Source organism: Hyla sarda, chromosome 5, assembly GCF_029499605.1.
Source record: "Hyla sarda isolate aHylSar1 chromosome 5, aHylSar1.hap1, whole genome shotgun sequence".
Taxonomy (NCBI): domain Eukaryota; kingdom Metazoa; phylum Chordata; class Amphibia; order Anura; family Hylidae; genus Hyla; species Hyla sarda.
Genome location: NC_079193.1, coordinates 294,071,906 through 294,085,582, shown reverse-complemented (window position 1 = coordinate 294,085,582; position 13,677 = coordinate 294,071,906). Strand labels below are relative to the sequence as shown.

The 13,677-nt window shown below is 42.6% G+C and overlaps 1 protein-coding gene across 3 annotated transcripts in view; it reads left to right on the top strand.

Annotated features, from left to right (window-relative positions):
• The window catches only part of TOX (thymocyte selection associated high mobility group box), a 313,124-nt gene that overhangs the window by 254,451 nt on the left and 44,996 nt on the right, over positions 1–13,677 (top strand). For all 3 annotated transcript variants that reach the window (XM_056522012.1, XM_056522010.1, XM_056522011.1), the window contains one exon: positions 1,345–1,575. In XM_056522012.1, the coding sequence (XP_056377987.1) occupies positions 1,345–1,575 (231 nt within the window). The remainder of the gene's footprint in view (positions 1–1,344; positions 1,576–13,677) is intronic.

Below are 13,677 nucleotides of genomic sequence, written 5' to 3'. Positions count from 1 at the left end.
CTTACTTACCCCCATTTGCCAGGGGCGGGGTTTATGTTTAAAGTCCTATACAAGTCTATGGGAAATATATGTAACTGCATAACTTCCAAACGGCTGGAGATATTTCGATAATACTTGGTCACATGTTACTTATATGTCCACTTAAAATATAGGATAGTTAATTTAACCCTTAACTACCCCCATTTGTGAGGGTTGGGGGTTTGTTTAAAGTCCCATGCAAATCAATGGGAAATGTATGTTCTCACATAACTTCTGTACGGCTGGAGATATTTCAATACCTGGTACACATATTACAGGTCGGAATATGAGGATGGGATGGGAGGTCGAGATAGGAGGTCAAGATAGGAGGACGGGATGGTTGGGATAGGAGGTCGAGTTAGGACGTCGGGATATGAGGACCGGATATGAGGTGGAGATAGGAGGATGTGATAGGAGGTCGAGCTAGGAGGTCGAGATAGGAGGACGGGATAGGAGGACGGGATAGGAGGACAGGATAGGAGTTCGGGATAGGAGGTCGGGATAAGAGGTGGAGATAGGAGGACGGTATAGGGGGTTGAGATAGGAGGACGGGATAGGAGGACGGGATAGGAGGTCGAGATAGGAGATCGGGATAGGAGGTCGGGATAGGAGGTCGAGATAGGAGGATGGGATAGGAGGTCGAGATAGAAGGTCAAGATAGGAGGACGGGATAGGAGGACAGGATAGGAGGTCGGGATAGGAGTTCGGGATAGGAGGTCGAGATAGGAGGACAGGATAGGAGGACAGGATAGGAGGTCAGGATAGGAGGTCAGGATAGGAGGTTGAGATAGGAGGTTGAGATAGGAGGTCGAGATAGGCGGTCGAGATAGGAGGTCGGGATAGGAGGTCGGGATAGGAGGATGGGATAGGAGGTCAGGATAGGAGGACGGGATAGGAGATTGGGATAAGAGTTTGGGATAGGAGGTCGGGATATGAGGACGAGATGTGAGGATGGGATATGAGGTTGGGATATGATGAAGGGATAGGAGGTCAGGATATGAGGACAGGATATGGGGTTGGGATATGACAACAATATATGAGGACGGGATATGAAGTCAAAAGCTTCCGTCTTTGCTTATTTTTCTCCCCAACAAGGATTAGGAAGGAAAAACCGGGCAATGCCGGGTATTCAGCTAGTCATATATAAAACTAGGAGCTATGCTTGACTTCTAAGTTCAGTCTTTTGTCAACAAGCCAGTAAAGATCCTTCCTTTCCTCCGAAATATCTATTATATAGGCATCTTCTCTTTGTTTTTCTTTGCAATTGATAATCATTCTTTGGTATAAAATAAATATAATACCATTTTTTTTTTTTTTTTTTTACAGATCAGTAGTGCTGAGAAACGGCCAGCCCCAGACATGGGAAAGAAGCCAAAAACACCAAAAAAGAAGAAAAAGAAGGACCCAAATGAGCCCCAGAAACCAGTGTCTGCCTATGCACTATTTTTCCGGGACACACAAGCAGCCATTAAAGGCCAAAATCCAAACGCTACATTTGGAGAAGTATCCAAAATAGTAGCCTCAATGTGGGATGGACTAGGAGAGGAGCAGAAACAGGTAACTATTTTATAAAATACATTGCCAACAGTGAAAGAATGTTTGATGTTTTAATGTCTGAAAGGAGGATTAAAATGTATAGTCACTCTCATATTCGGTTTTAGAAAATGAGAGTTTTCTTCCATTGCAGTCGTAAGAGCTATTGTATTTTTAGCCTCCTAGAATTTCAGTACTTTGAAAAGCTTTTGTGCTCCATCAGTTGCCATCTCGTCTTTCTTTCTATTATAAAGATGAATTGGAATTCTCAACATCCAAAAATATGCTGCTTATAATCCTCCTTACCACTCTGTTTGCAAGAGTCCACATACTGTGTTAGAGACTGCATTCCCACCGAGCATGGGCACATAGACAACCTCCGAAATATCCTGCAGCCACATCTGCAACGTTCTTTCTGTGCCCAAAAAAGAAACACCTGTTGTGTTATAAGGAATTACAGTTACATCAATAGGCGATATAAGGCTTTTATTAAGATTACTTTAAAAGACTTATTCAGTTACTGCATCTCACAGTCATCATTATTAGGATTCCATGTATTCTGCACATTCTTTTTATTTATTTATTTCTTTTTTTTTGCTTTATAGCAAATCAAAGAACCTACTGTAACTGATAAATGAGTGGTATAAAAGTGAAATGTATCGCACTTAGGAGCATCAAAGCCCCCACCCAAAATTCCATCCTTTTAAATACTCAAATAGTACATCCTCATTTCTTTTTCAACTATGATGAGCCTTAGTTCCAATAGGTACATCAAATAAAAGTGCACATATTTCAGTTGCCTGACAAACCCAAATTTGTTACAAATTTCATGAAATATTCGATTCGCAACGAATTCTATCACGCAAATTGCTTAATTATACTCCATTTACTGTGGTCCAGGCTCCGGGGCATCTAAAATGGCAGATCCACATGTCAGTACAAGGGACAAGGAACGCTGGGAAGGCAAGGCAGGAAGGGAAGTAGACGGGATGACCCTGAATCACATGCAGGATGCAGCCTATCAGCAGCCAGTCACCCCTGTGATGTCACAGCCCTATATATATGGCCGCCATATTGTGGCTCATCATATCATTCATTACCACTGCAGAGAGATAGGAAGGACACCACTGTGTGTGTGTGGTGTGTGTGTGTGTCAAGTCTGGGCAGGGAAGGAGTGCACACTATTCTCACTCCCACTCCCCTGTCCCTGCCTACTTATGTACCTGCCCTAGACAACAGGTCCGTAACCACAGTGATAGTCCCTTCCTAAATAAGTGAAGGACAGTCAAAAAGTCAAAACAATAAACTACAAAACTGACAAAAGGTTGGGAAAGGCTGGAGGTACACGACTAACAGAAAACAAACCTAAACAAGCACACACAAAAATACGTAGTCAGAGGGCCGAGTCTAAACCTGGAGAGCACAAAGTACAGTAACAGAGTAGCAAAAGGAAGTCAAAAGCCAAGCCAAAAGTCACAAAACCAGAATAAACTGAGCACAGAGATAGCTAGGTAAGTTACTAAGGACTATCACAAGCAGAGAATGACTGAAAAGGGCCTCCTTATATATGCCTGAGCTGCAACTAGGAGTACTCTAATTGGCTCAGCAAGCTAAACCACACCCAGGAGCACAAAGGCGTCAACCCAGCAACCAAAACAATCAACAGGGCTAGAAACCATTAACTCTATGGGTTCTGGCAGAACCAGTCATCACAGTGTGTTACACAGAAAAGCTTGTTGCAGCGGTGTTTCACCTTAGTCACCTCGGCCTTCTGTAGGACACAGAGTACAGTGTATTTGCACAGAAATTAAATCTTACTGCAGCGATTAACCCCTCAGTCACTGTGAACAGCATTGTATTACAGAGAGGGGCTGAGAGCTGTGTGTTGCCTCAGCTGCAGAAAAATTTTCACAGGAGGGAGAAATAATTTTTTGTTGAAATCAGTGCATAAATACCTTAATAGATACTGCATTATGAGACCTAGCCCCCTGCTCATTCTCATATGTGTTCGTACCTAGTGCAAGATACAGTTTAATGCAATTCTACATGAAAGATAGCTTCATAAAGCAGAATTTAAAGCTGCATAGAGCTGGGAAAATGGCACTCTATTAAGGTATTTATGTGCTGATTTGAACATGAGTACAATGTAGAAAAGTTACTATTGTGCACATTGCTCCACTATAGTTATTTTTCATAAAACGTTGTACTTACGCTTTAATGTTATAATTTAGCTCCATAGATAAACAGGGGGTATTGGTAAAAGAAGGTAAAGAAAATTTTTTATAGAGACTTTTTTTGGTCACTTAATTTAAAAAAAAATTGTGGTTTGTCCTCAGTTTAACTTAACCTTAGCTTAAACAGCTATTGATCATGTTGTGTGGTTTCTCCATGCATTGTTAACAAGGATAGTATGTGCAATATTTATATGCCTTTTTATGTTTTTTTCTTCCATCAGGCCACGCTGGTGGTTGCCAGTGTTACACAACCTGAAAGGAATTTAATAAAGATTTTCCATCTTATAAGGGTTTAACCTGTCAGTTTATATTTATAACAGCAAATGGCTCCATCTGTTTGATGAAATATCGGAAGTGATGTCTATTTTTCTAGCGTAATTTTACTGAAATCCATAGGTATAAACCACTAAATGTATGAGATTTGAGAAACATACTCAGAATTTCTACTTTTGCCCAAAGACAGTGCCTGGGCTAACAGCTAGTGCAATGAACATGAATTGGGTCAAGCTGCAATACAACCCATATAACAAAGACAAAAAATGGAGACTTATGATGCTTATGACTCTTCCACAACCTGTTTTAAAACAGAAAAAAGCCAACCAGCATTTATAATCCAGTAACCTTGGAGCTAAATATATGTATTCAACATAAACAAAGACAATTATTTCAGAAACCTCATTTTATTTTAAGTATTATAAGAAAAAGAACATTGAGCTGCAGGAAGGAGACATGGAAACAGATTCAATATGGAGTATTCCTTTTGTTTTTTCATTTGCAGCTTTTAGAGGACTTTTATAGCTTTCATTTTCTTCATAATGTCAGTCAGCGCCTGTTTTGTTTGAATATCTATCTAATTCTTATTTTATTGAACAATAGTCTACAGGTTTAGCCAGCTGTGGAACAGTTTAGAATGTACTACAGCAATAAAATCAGTTTCAAATATTGAACAAGAAAAAACATGCCTGTTCTATAAAGAACCATAAACGGGACTGTTTATTATACTGAACATTTCAGCAGACTTTGTCCGAAAATCTCTATTCTGAAGACTGCATCATATGTTAAAGCATAAATTTATAAATTTGTTATTGTAAATTACTGCACCACCAAAAAGGTATATATATATATATATATATATATATATATATATATATATATATATGCAGTCATGGCCGTAAATGTTGCCATCCCTGAAATTTTTCTAGAAAATTATATATTTCTCACAGAGAAGGATTGCAGTAACACATGTTTAGCTACACACATGTTTACTCCCTTTTATGTATATTGCAACTAAACCAAAAAAGGGAGGGAAAAAAGCTTATTAGACATAATGTCACACCAAACTTCAAAAATGGGCTGGACAAAATCATTGGCACCCTTTCAAAATTGTGAAAAAATAAGATTGTTTCAAGCATGTGATTCTCCTTTAAACTCACCTGGGGCAAGTAACAGGTGTGGGCAATAAAAAATCACAGCTGAAAGCAGATAAAAAGGAGAGAAGTTCACTTAGTCTTTGCATTGTGTGTCTGTGTGTGCCACACTAAGCATGGAAAACAGAAAGAGGAGAAGAGAACTGTCTGAGGATTTGAGAACCAAAATTGTGGGAAAATATCAACAAGCTCAAGGTTACAAGTCCATTTCCAGAGATCAAGAAATTTGCAACCCATGGCACTGTAGCTAATCTCCCTGGGAGTGGATGAAAGAGAAAAATTGGTGAAAGGTGTCAATGCAGGATAGTCCGGATGGTGGATAAGCAGCCCCAAACAAGTTCCAAAGATATTCAAGCTGTCCTGCAGGCTCAGGGAGCATCAGTGTCAGCACAAACTATCCATCAACATTTCAATAAAATAAAATGCTATGGCAGGAGAGCCAGGAGGACCCCACTGCTGACACAGAGACATAATAAAGCAAGACTACATTTTGCCAAAATGAACTTGAGTAAGCCAAAATCCTTCTGGGAAAACGTCTTTTGGACAGATGAGACCAAGATAGAGCTTTTTGGTAAAGCACATCATTCTACTGTTTACCGAAAACGGAATGAGGCTACAAAGAAAAGAATACTGTACCTATAGTGAAATATGGAGTGGTTCAATGATGTTTTGGGGTTGTTTTGCTGCCTCTGGCACTGGGTGCCATGAATGTGTGCAAGGCATCATGAAATCTGAGGATTACCAACAAATTTTGGGTCCCACTGTACAGCCCAGTGTCAAAAAGCTAAATTTGGGTCCGAGATCTTGGGTCTTCCAACTGGAAAATGACCACAAACATATGTCAAAAAGCACCCAGAAATGGATGGCAACAAAGCGCTGGAGAGTTCTGAAGTGGCCAGCAATGCGTCCAGATCTAAATCCCATTGAACACATGTGGAGAGATCTTAAAATTGCTGTTGGGAAAAGGCGCCCTTCCAATAAGAGAGACTTGAAGCAGTTTGCAAAAGAAGAGTGGTCCAACATTCTAGCTGAGAGGTGTAAGAAGCTTATTGATGGTTATAGGAAGCGACTGATTTCAGTTTTCAGGGTGTGCAACCAAATATTAAGTTAAGGGTGCCAATATTTTGTCCAGCCCATTTTTGGAGTTTGGTGTGTCCAATTAGTTTTTTTTACTTCCTTTTTTGTTTAATTCCAATACACACAAAGTGAATAAACATGTGTATAGCAAAACATGTGTTATTTTCTATAAAAATATCAGGGGTGCCAACATTTACAGCCATGACTGTGTATATTGTAAGGATTTCTCCCGGGGGATAGCTCTGGGATGGTCCTTGACACAGCCACAGGACACGTTTCCACTTCAATCAGCAGGCAAACAACAGTACTTTATGCAAGTCCGTCCCCTCACCAGCTTTATTACGCAGGTTGCAGGATAAATAAAAACATAAGACAGGAAAAAACAAAATCCTAGACCGTCTAGTCACTAACTAAACAATCCAGCATGACCTATCTATAAACTGGTGGGCTTTCCCGGCCAGTTATTTTTATGCCTTCTGTGACCTTCTACTCACTGTTCACACACAGCGTCTGTAACCTCTTGCTGTGTGTCTTGTCCACACTTCACTGTTGGGGTCACTCACAGCTCAGGCTGTATGTTTCTCAGCAGGAACCCTGCCTCTCCCTACTTGTTGTCTACTGGGGTGAGCCCAGATTATTCTGTCTGACTTCCTTTTAAACACACTTCCCCTTTCTTCTACCTCATACACTTTTCCCTTGCCACAGTGTCACGCTATATATATATATATATATATATATATATATATATATATATATATATATATACAAATTACAAGTACTTGTGTGTTCATTTTTTCCACATTTAAGTCTTTTTTTTGTTCAGTTCTTCAGCACCACTAATTGACACAACCCCTAATGATATGATGTTCAGACCCCTGGTGATCAGCTGTTATATGTGGGGAAACCACTGTAACAGCAAGTGTTCTGTTCTCTGAAGCCACACCAGTATAATGAAGCATATTATAGGTTGCATTGAAATAAATTGTCTGTTTGTACAACAGACATGCTGAGTTATCCACATGAACAGAAACCCTTTGTAGCCATTCTCTGCTTTGGCAAAGCAGAGCCCTTTAAATCACCTGTTTGAAGAGCCACATATATACACTATATGGACAAAAATATTGTCCACATTACACCTACAGGAGCTTTTAGGAAGTCCTATTAAGCCATAGGCATTAATATGGAGTTGGTTCCCCTTTTGCAGGTACAACAGTTTACACTCTTCTGGGAAGACTTTGAAAGGTGTCTGTAGAATTTTTTGTCTATTTATCCAGGAGAGCATTCGTGAAGGTCATATATTGATTTTGGACAGAGGTCCTGGCTCACAATTTTAATTCCAGGTTATCAAAAAAGTGTTCTCCCACACCAAGTTGAAGTTCTTCCACACCAAACTCAACAAACACTAGCATTTATGGATCTTACTTTGTGCACTGGGGAACAGTACTGCTGGAACATAAAAGGGACAATCCAAATCTGTTTCCACAAATTTGGAAGCATACAATTGTCTGCAGTGTCTTGTTATGCTGAAGCATTAGACTTTCCATTCACTGGAATTAAAAGGCCTAGGCCAACTTCCAATAAACATCCCTCCTCCACCAAACCTTACAGCTGGCACAGCGCAATCAGGCAGGTAATGCTTTCCTGGCATTTCCCAAGTCTGGATTTATCCATCAGTCTGCCAGATAAAGAAGCATGATCTGTCAAGTTTCCACTGGTCCATAGGGCAATGGCAGCAGCTTTACACCACTCCATCCAACATATGGAATTGTGCTTGGTGAAATAAAGCTTTCCTTCAGCTGCTCTGCCATGGAAACCCATGCCATGAAGCTCCCAGCAGGGCACAGTTTTCATGCTGATATCAATGCCAGAGCGTTAATGATGTTTTTGCACTATAAGACCCAGCCCTGTAACTTTAGATGGTCATCACTTTGTGGCTGAGTTGCTGTGGTTAAGAGGTCTGTCCCAATATTTTAGTCTATACAGTGTACCAGGCCTGGACTGGGACCAAAAATAGTGGCTCCCCAGCTGTTGCAAAGCTACAACTTCCATCATGCCTGGAAAACCTTAGGCATCATGGGAGTTGTAGTTTAAAAACAAATGGATAGACACAGATTGGGGAACAGTTTCAGCCATAATTCCTGAACTACCAAGTGATTACAGCTTTGATGGTACAGTCAGGAGAAAACACAATGGTATTTAATGACCTGAATGACGTCTTCTCTTGTCCAGGCTTACATCTTCCTTCTGCAGAGATTGATGCCTGGACATCATTGGCTCTATACGAAGACAATAATCATTATAATACTGGCACACACTATGCCCCCCTAATATGACCCTGCCACACACTGTGCCCTGAAAATAATACTGCCACCCCTGTATTCTCCTCCTTCAGACCCCTTGTCATCATCCCCTCTTTCCCTCTTAGATACCTATATCCTCCTTCAGACCCCTATGCCCCCTCAGACTCCTCTACATCCTCCAGACACCTATGTCATTCTCCAGATCCTTCTGTCCTCCCCTTTCTCCAGAACCCCCTGTCCTCCTTCTCCAGACCCCTCTGTCTTTATCCAGACCCTTATGCACCCCCAGATCACTCTGTCCTCCTCCTCCCCCAGACCCCTCTGTATTCCTCCTCCCCCAGACCCCTCGGTCCTTCCTCTCCCCAGTCCCTTCTGTCCTCCTTCTTCCCCAGACCCCTCTGTCCTCCTCCTTTCCCAGACCCCTCTGTTCTACCCCTCCCCCAAAACCCTCTGTCCTCCTCCTCCAGACTCCTATCTCCTTCTTCTTCACACCCCTCTATCCTCCTCCAGACCCCTATGTCATCCTCCTCCAGACCTCTCTGTCCTCCTAGATCCCTCTGCCCCATCATAAGCCCCAACCGTCTGTCATCCTTCAGGATCCCTATCCCCCACCCCCAAACCCCTCTTTCATCCTCCTCCAGACACCTCAGGATCCCTATCCCCCACCCCCAGATCCATCTGTCATACTCTTCTAGACACTTTAGGAGGAAAACCACACTACAGGCTAATCCAACTTTGATGTAATGTCCTTAAAACAAGTTAAAATGAGGCTCAGTAGTGTGTGTGGCCTCCACGTGCCCGTATGACCTCCCTACAATGCCTGGGCATGCTTCTGATGAGGTGGCAGATGGTCTCCTGAGCGATATCCTCCCAGACTTGGACTCCCGCCAACTCCTGGACAGTCTGGGGTGCAACGTGGTGTTGGTGGATGGAGCGATACATGATGTCCCAGATGTGCTCGGGGAATGGGCGGGCTAGTCCGTAGCATCAATGCCTTCCTCTTGCAGGAACTGCTGACACACTCCAGCCACATGAGGTCTAGCAATGTCTTGCATTAGGAGGAACCCAGGGCTAACCCCACCAGCATGTGGTCTCACAAGAGGTCTGAGGATCTCGTCTCGGTACCTAATGGCAGTCAGGCTACCTCTGGCAAGCACATGGAGGGCTGTGCTGCCCCCCCAAAGAATTGCCACCAAATATCATTACTGACCCACCGCCAAACCGGTCATGCTGGAGGATGTTGCAGACAGCAGAACGTTCTCTACAGCATCTCCAGACTCAAGTCAAGTCTGTCACGTGCTCAGTGTGAACCTGCTTTCATCTGTGAAGAGCACAGGGTGCCAGTGGCAAATTTGCCAATCTTGGTGTTCTCTGGCAAATGTCAAACATCCTGCATGGTGTTGGGCTGTAAGCACAACCCCCACCTGTGGATGTCCGGCCCTCATACCACCCTCATGGTGTCTGTTTCTGACAGTTTCAGCGGACACATGCACATTTGTGGCCTGCTGGAGGTCATTTTGCAGGGCTCTCGCAGTGCTCCTCTTGCTCTTCCTTGCACAAAGGGGGAGGTAGCGGTCCTGTTGCTGGTTTGTTGCCCTCCTACAGCCTCCTCCACCTCTCCTGATGTACTGGCCTGTCTCCTGGTAGCGCCTCCATGCTCTGGACAATATGCTAACAGACACAGAAAACATTCTTGCCACATCTCGCATTGATGTGCCTTCCTGGATGAGCTACACTACCTGAGCCACTTGTGTGAGTTGTAGGCTCCGCCTCATGCTACCAGTAGAGCGAAAGCATTCAAGGGGGACAAAAACGTCAGCCAGGAAGCATAGGAACTGAGAAGTGGTCTGTGGTCACCACCTGCAGAACCACTCCTTTATTGGGGGTGTCTTGCTAATTGCCTATAATTTTCATCTGTTGTCTGTTTAATTTGCACAACAGCATGTGAAATTGATTGTCAATCAGTGTTGCTTCTTGAGTGGACAGTGTGAGTTTACAGAAGTGTGATTGACTTAGAGATACATTGTGTTGTTTAAAGGGGTACTCCGGTGGTTAATTTTTTTTTGACTATATGGCATCTTCTTTGTAAGTTTAGTTTTTTTGCAATATACATGTGTTATATGTTTTGGCAGCATGTGTGTGTTTTCTTACCTGTTTTTTGGGCAGGAAGTTCTGTAGTTCAGATGATTTTCTTTTACTGTCGTCCACCATGTTCTGAATCTTCTGAATCTCTTATGGACAAGACGTCAGAGCTTTTTTTTTTCTCTCTGTCTGCATGACAGGAATAAGCCACGCCCCCTCATCTCCCCACTTCCATGAGAAGCCATAGTACACAGCTCCTTATCTCCCCTCCCCCCCTGCTCTGCTCCTGAGGACGCAGGTCTGCACAGGAGAACGGAACACAGAAGATAAATGTGTTATCTGAAGGGGAGGATTACAAGGTGCACGGGCCGGGGATGTACAGACTGCAGGGGAAGAAATCTCATACTGGATCTCTATATGTGAGGGGGGGGGAGGGGAGGGGGACTCCTGAATGACACATGCTGGGAGTTGTAGGTTGTAGTCCCTGTTATGTGTGTGTATGCTAGTGTTTCCAGACCAGTGTACCTCCAGCTGTTGCAAAACTGCAACTCCCAGCATAGCCTTACAGACTTTGGGCATGCTGGTAGTTGTACATTTGCAACAGCTGGAGGCACACTAGTTGGGAAACACTGTTCTAGCCTATTCAGCATACACATCATGTTACACCAGTGTTTCCCAACCAGTGTGCCTCCAGCTGTTGCAAAACTACAACTCCTAGCATGCCCAAAGGCTGTCCAGGCATGCTGGGAGTTGTAGTTTTGCAACACCTGGAGACACCCTGGTTGGGAAACACCGGTGTATGCCCTATAGAGGTGTGGTGAACTACAACCCCCAGGAGACTACAGAGGCAGCATGCTGGTGTTATACCACAGACTGAAGACTCCTGAATGACACATGCTGGGAATTGTAGTCCCTTTTGTGTGTGTATGACAGTGTATCCCAACCAGGGCTGATTATATTAGTGTGCTGTGTATAAGGGGGCTGACCCGGGAAAATAGTAGGATGGGTAAAGGGCGGAACAAACAAACAAACAAAAAAAGGAGCCGCCCCAAACCAGCAAGGCATGTGGCATGCTGGGATTTGTAGTTTTCAGCACAGCAAGAAACAGGAAATAGAAGCAAAGATAAGAAAACAAAGTGGGGGATAAAAAGATAACAAAGAACGGAAATAGAGTCGCCTAAACAACAAGAATAGAAATGAAACAAAACAAATAGGGTAAGTTAAAAACGGAAAAACACGTTGACCACCGGAGTACCCCTTTAAGTGTTCCCTTTATTTTTTTGAGCAGTGTATTTCTTTAATTTCAGAAAAGTTGAGCCTACCCTTTACACTGGATACATCTTATATTTTTCAGTTTTTTACATGACAACTTTTTGTAATGAGATTTACATTGCAGCAGAGAACGAGTAAGCTGGTATCTGGGATTTCTGTCACAGCTTGTATGGATAGTATTTTACAGGCAGGACACAGCTCATGTACAGAGTTTGTAACAGTAGAGGTCAGTGCTGAATAGAGGGGACACATATAATATAGCTCGACAGTTTATAGCGGATTCAGAAGCTGAGTCAGGCTGTCAGAATGGGCTATGCTCTCTCCTAGACCAGTTTTCTATATACCAAGCACGCTCTATTAAATGAATTTCCTCTCCCATGTGAATGGGGGTCATGGTGGAAAACCATTTTTTGCTTGTTGCATAGTGCACAAGGCACTCACAAATAAAAGGGCAGCAAAGAACATTCTGACAGTTTTACAATAAATCTACACTCAGTGGCTTTAAATGCTTTAGGATATAGGTTTTATAGAAAACACAAGAAACACAAATTCCCATTCCACTTGCTTGTAGAAGCTATAAAGTAAAAAGAAAAAGGTGACTTGTGATGTAACAGCAGTGTGGGCACAGTAAATATGTCCTCACAGCATATTGATTAAGGGCTAAAGAGAGTGTAATTAACATGGAAAGGGCATAACCCGGAGTGATGGCATGTAATTTACAGCATGCAAACCGTGATTAACTCCGCAAGAGTGGAGCGAACACAGAGAGAATGTTATTCAAGGCAGACACAAATATTATGACAAGAAATGCCACAGCGAAGATAGAAATGAAATATTATGTCAAGTCACTTAGTTGACAGCTAAAAGTAATGTGATTAAATACATCCTGTGTGATGCAGTCATTTATTATTATACTTTTTCACAATATTAAGGCTATGTTTAAACAGCTCCCCTTATATTGTATAAGGTCAGGTTCACACTATTTGGAAAAGGTCTCCAAAAGAAATGTGTATGGAAAGCTAAAAGGAATTTAGTGCAGATGGAGTTAGGATAACGCTCGGCCTCTAAAGTGCATCTGTCACATAAGATAGACTTGTTTAGCTGCACACACAGTGCATTAGGGCTTAACAAGGCTAATCCCACCATACCTGTGTTTACATTGAATCCTTTGTTATCTCCATAAAAATAGGTTTTGTAAACTGGACAGGAGTCATCTGAACAGTCCAAGAGAGGGAGCCCGGAGTCCGCTATGCTCTGGGGCCATACCGCCTCTCTTGGCTTACTTCATACTGTTGATTGATAGCGTGCACAAGAGAACCACACAGGACCACCACAGGCGAACCCTATGTGTCAATGAACAGTGTGGCATAAGCGGAGAGGCAGTGCGGTCCCAGAGCATAGTGGACCCTGGCTCTGACTGTTCGAAAGACTCCTGACCAGGATACAAAAGCAAATCTTATGAAGATAATGAACACTTCTATGCAAATACACGTATGGCTAGATTAGACTTATTAAGCCCCAATGCCCTGTGTGTGAATCTTAACAGGTCAGCCTTACATGACAGATGCACTTTAACCCCTTAATGACCAAGCTCATTTTCACCTTAAGGACCAGGCCAATTTTATTTTAGCATTTTTAGGAAATTTAAATGAAAACCAAAATTTTGCACATTTTGGAGGGATTCGTTTTCACACTGTACAATTTACGGTAAAAATTTCACACTGTACAATCTAC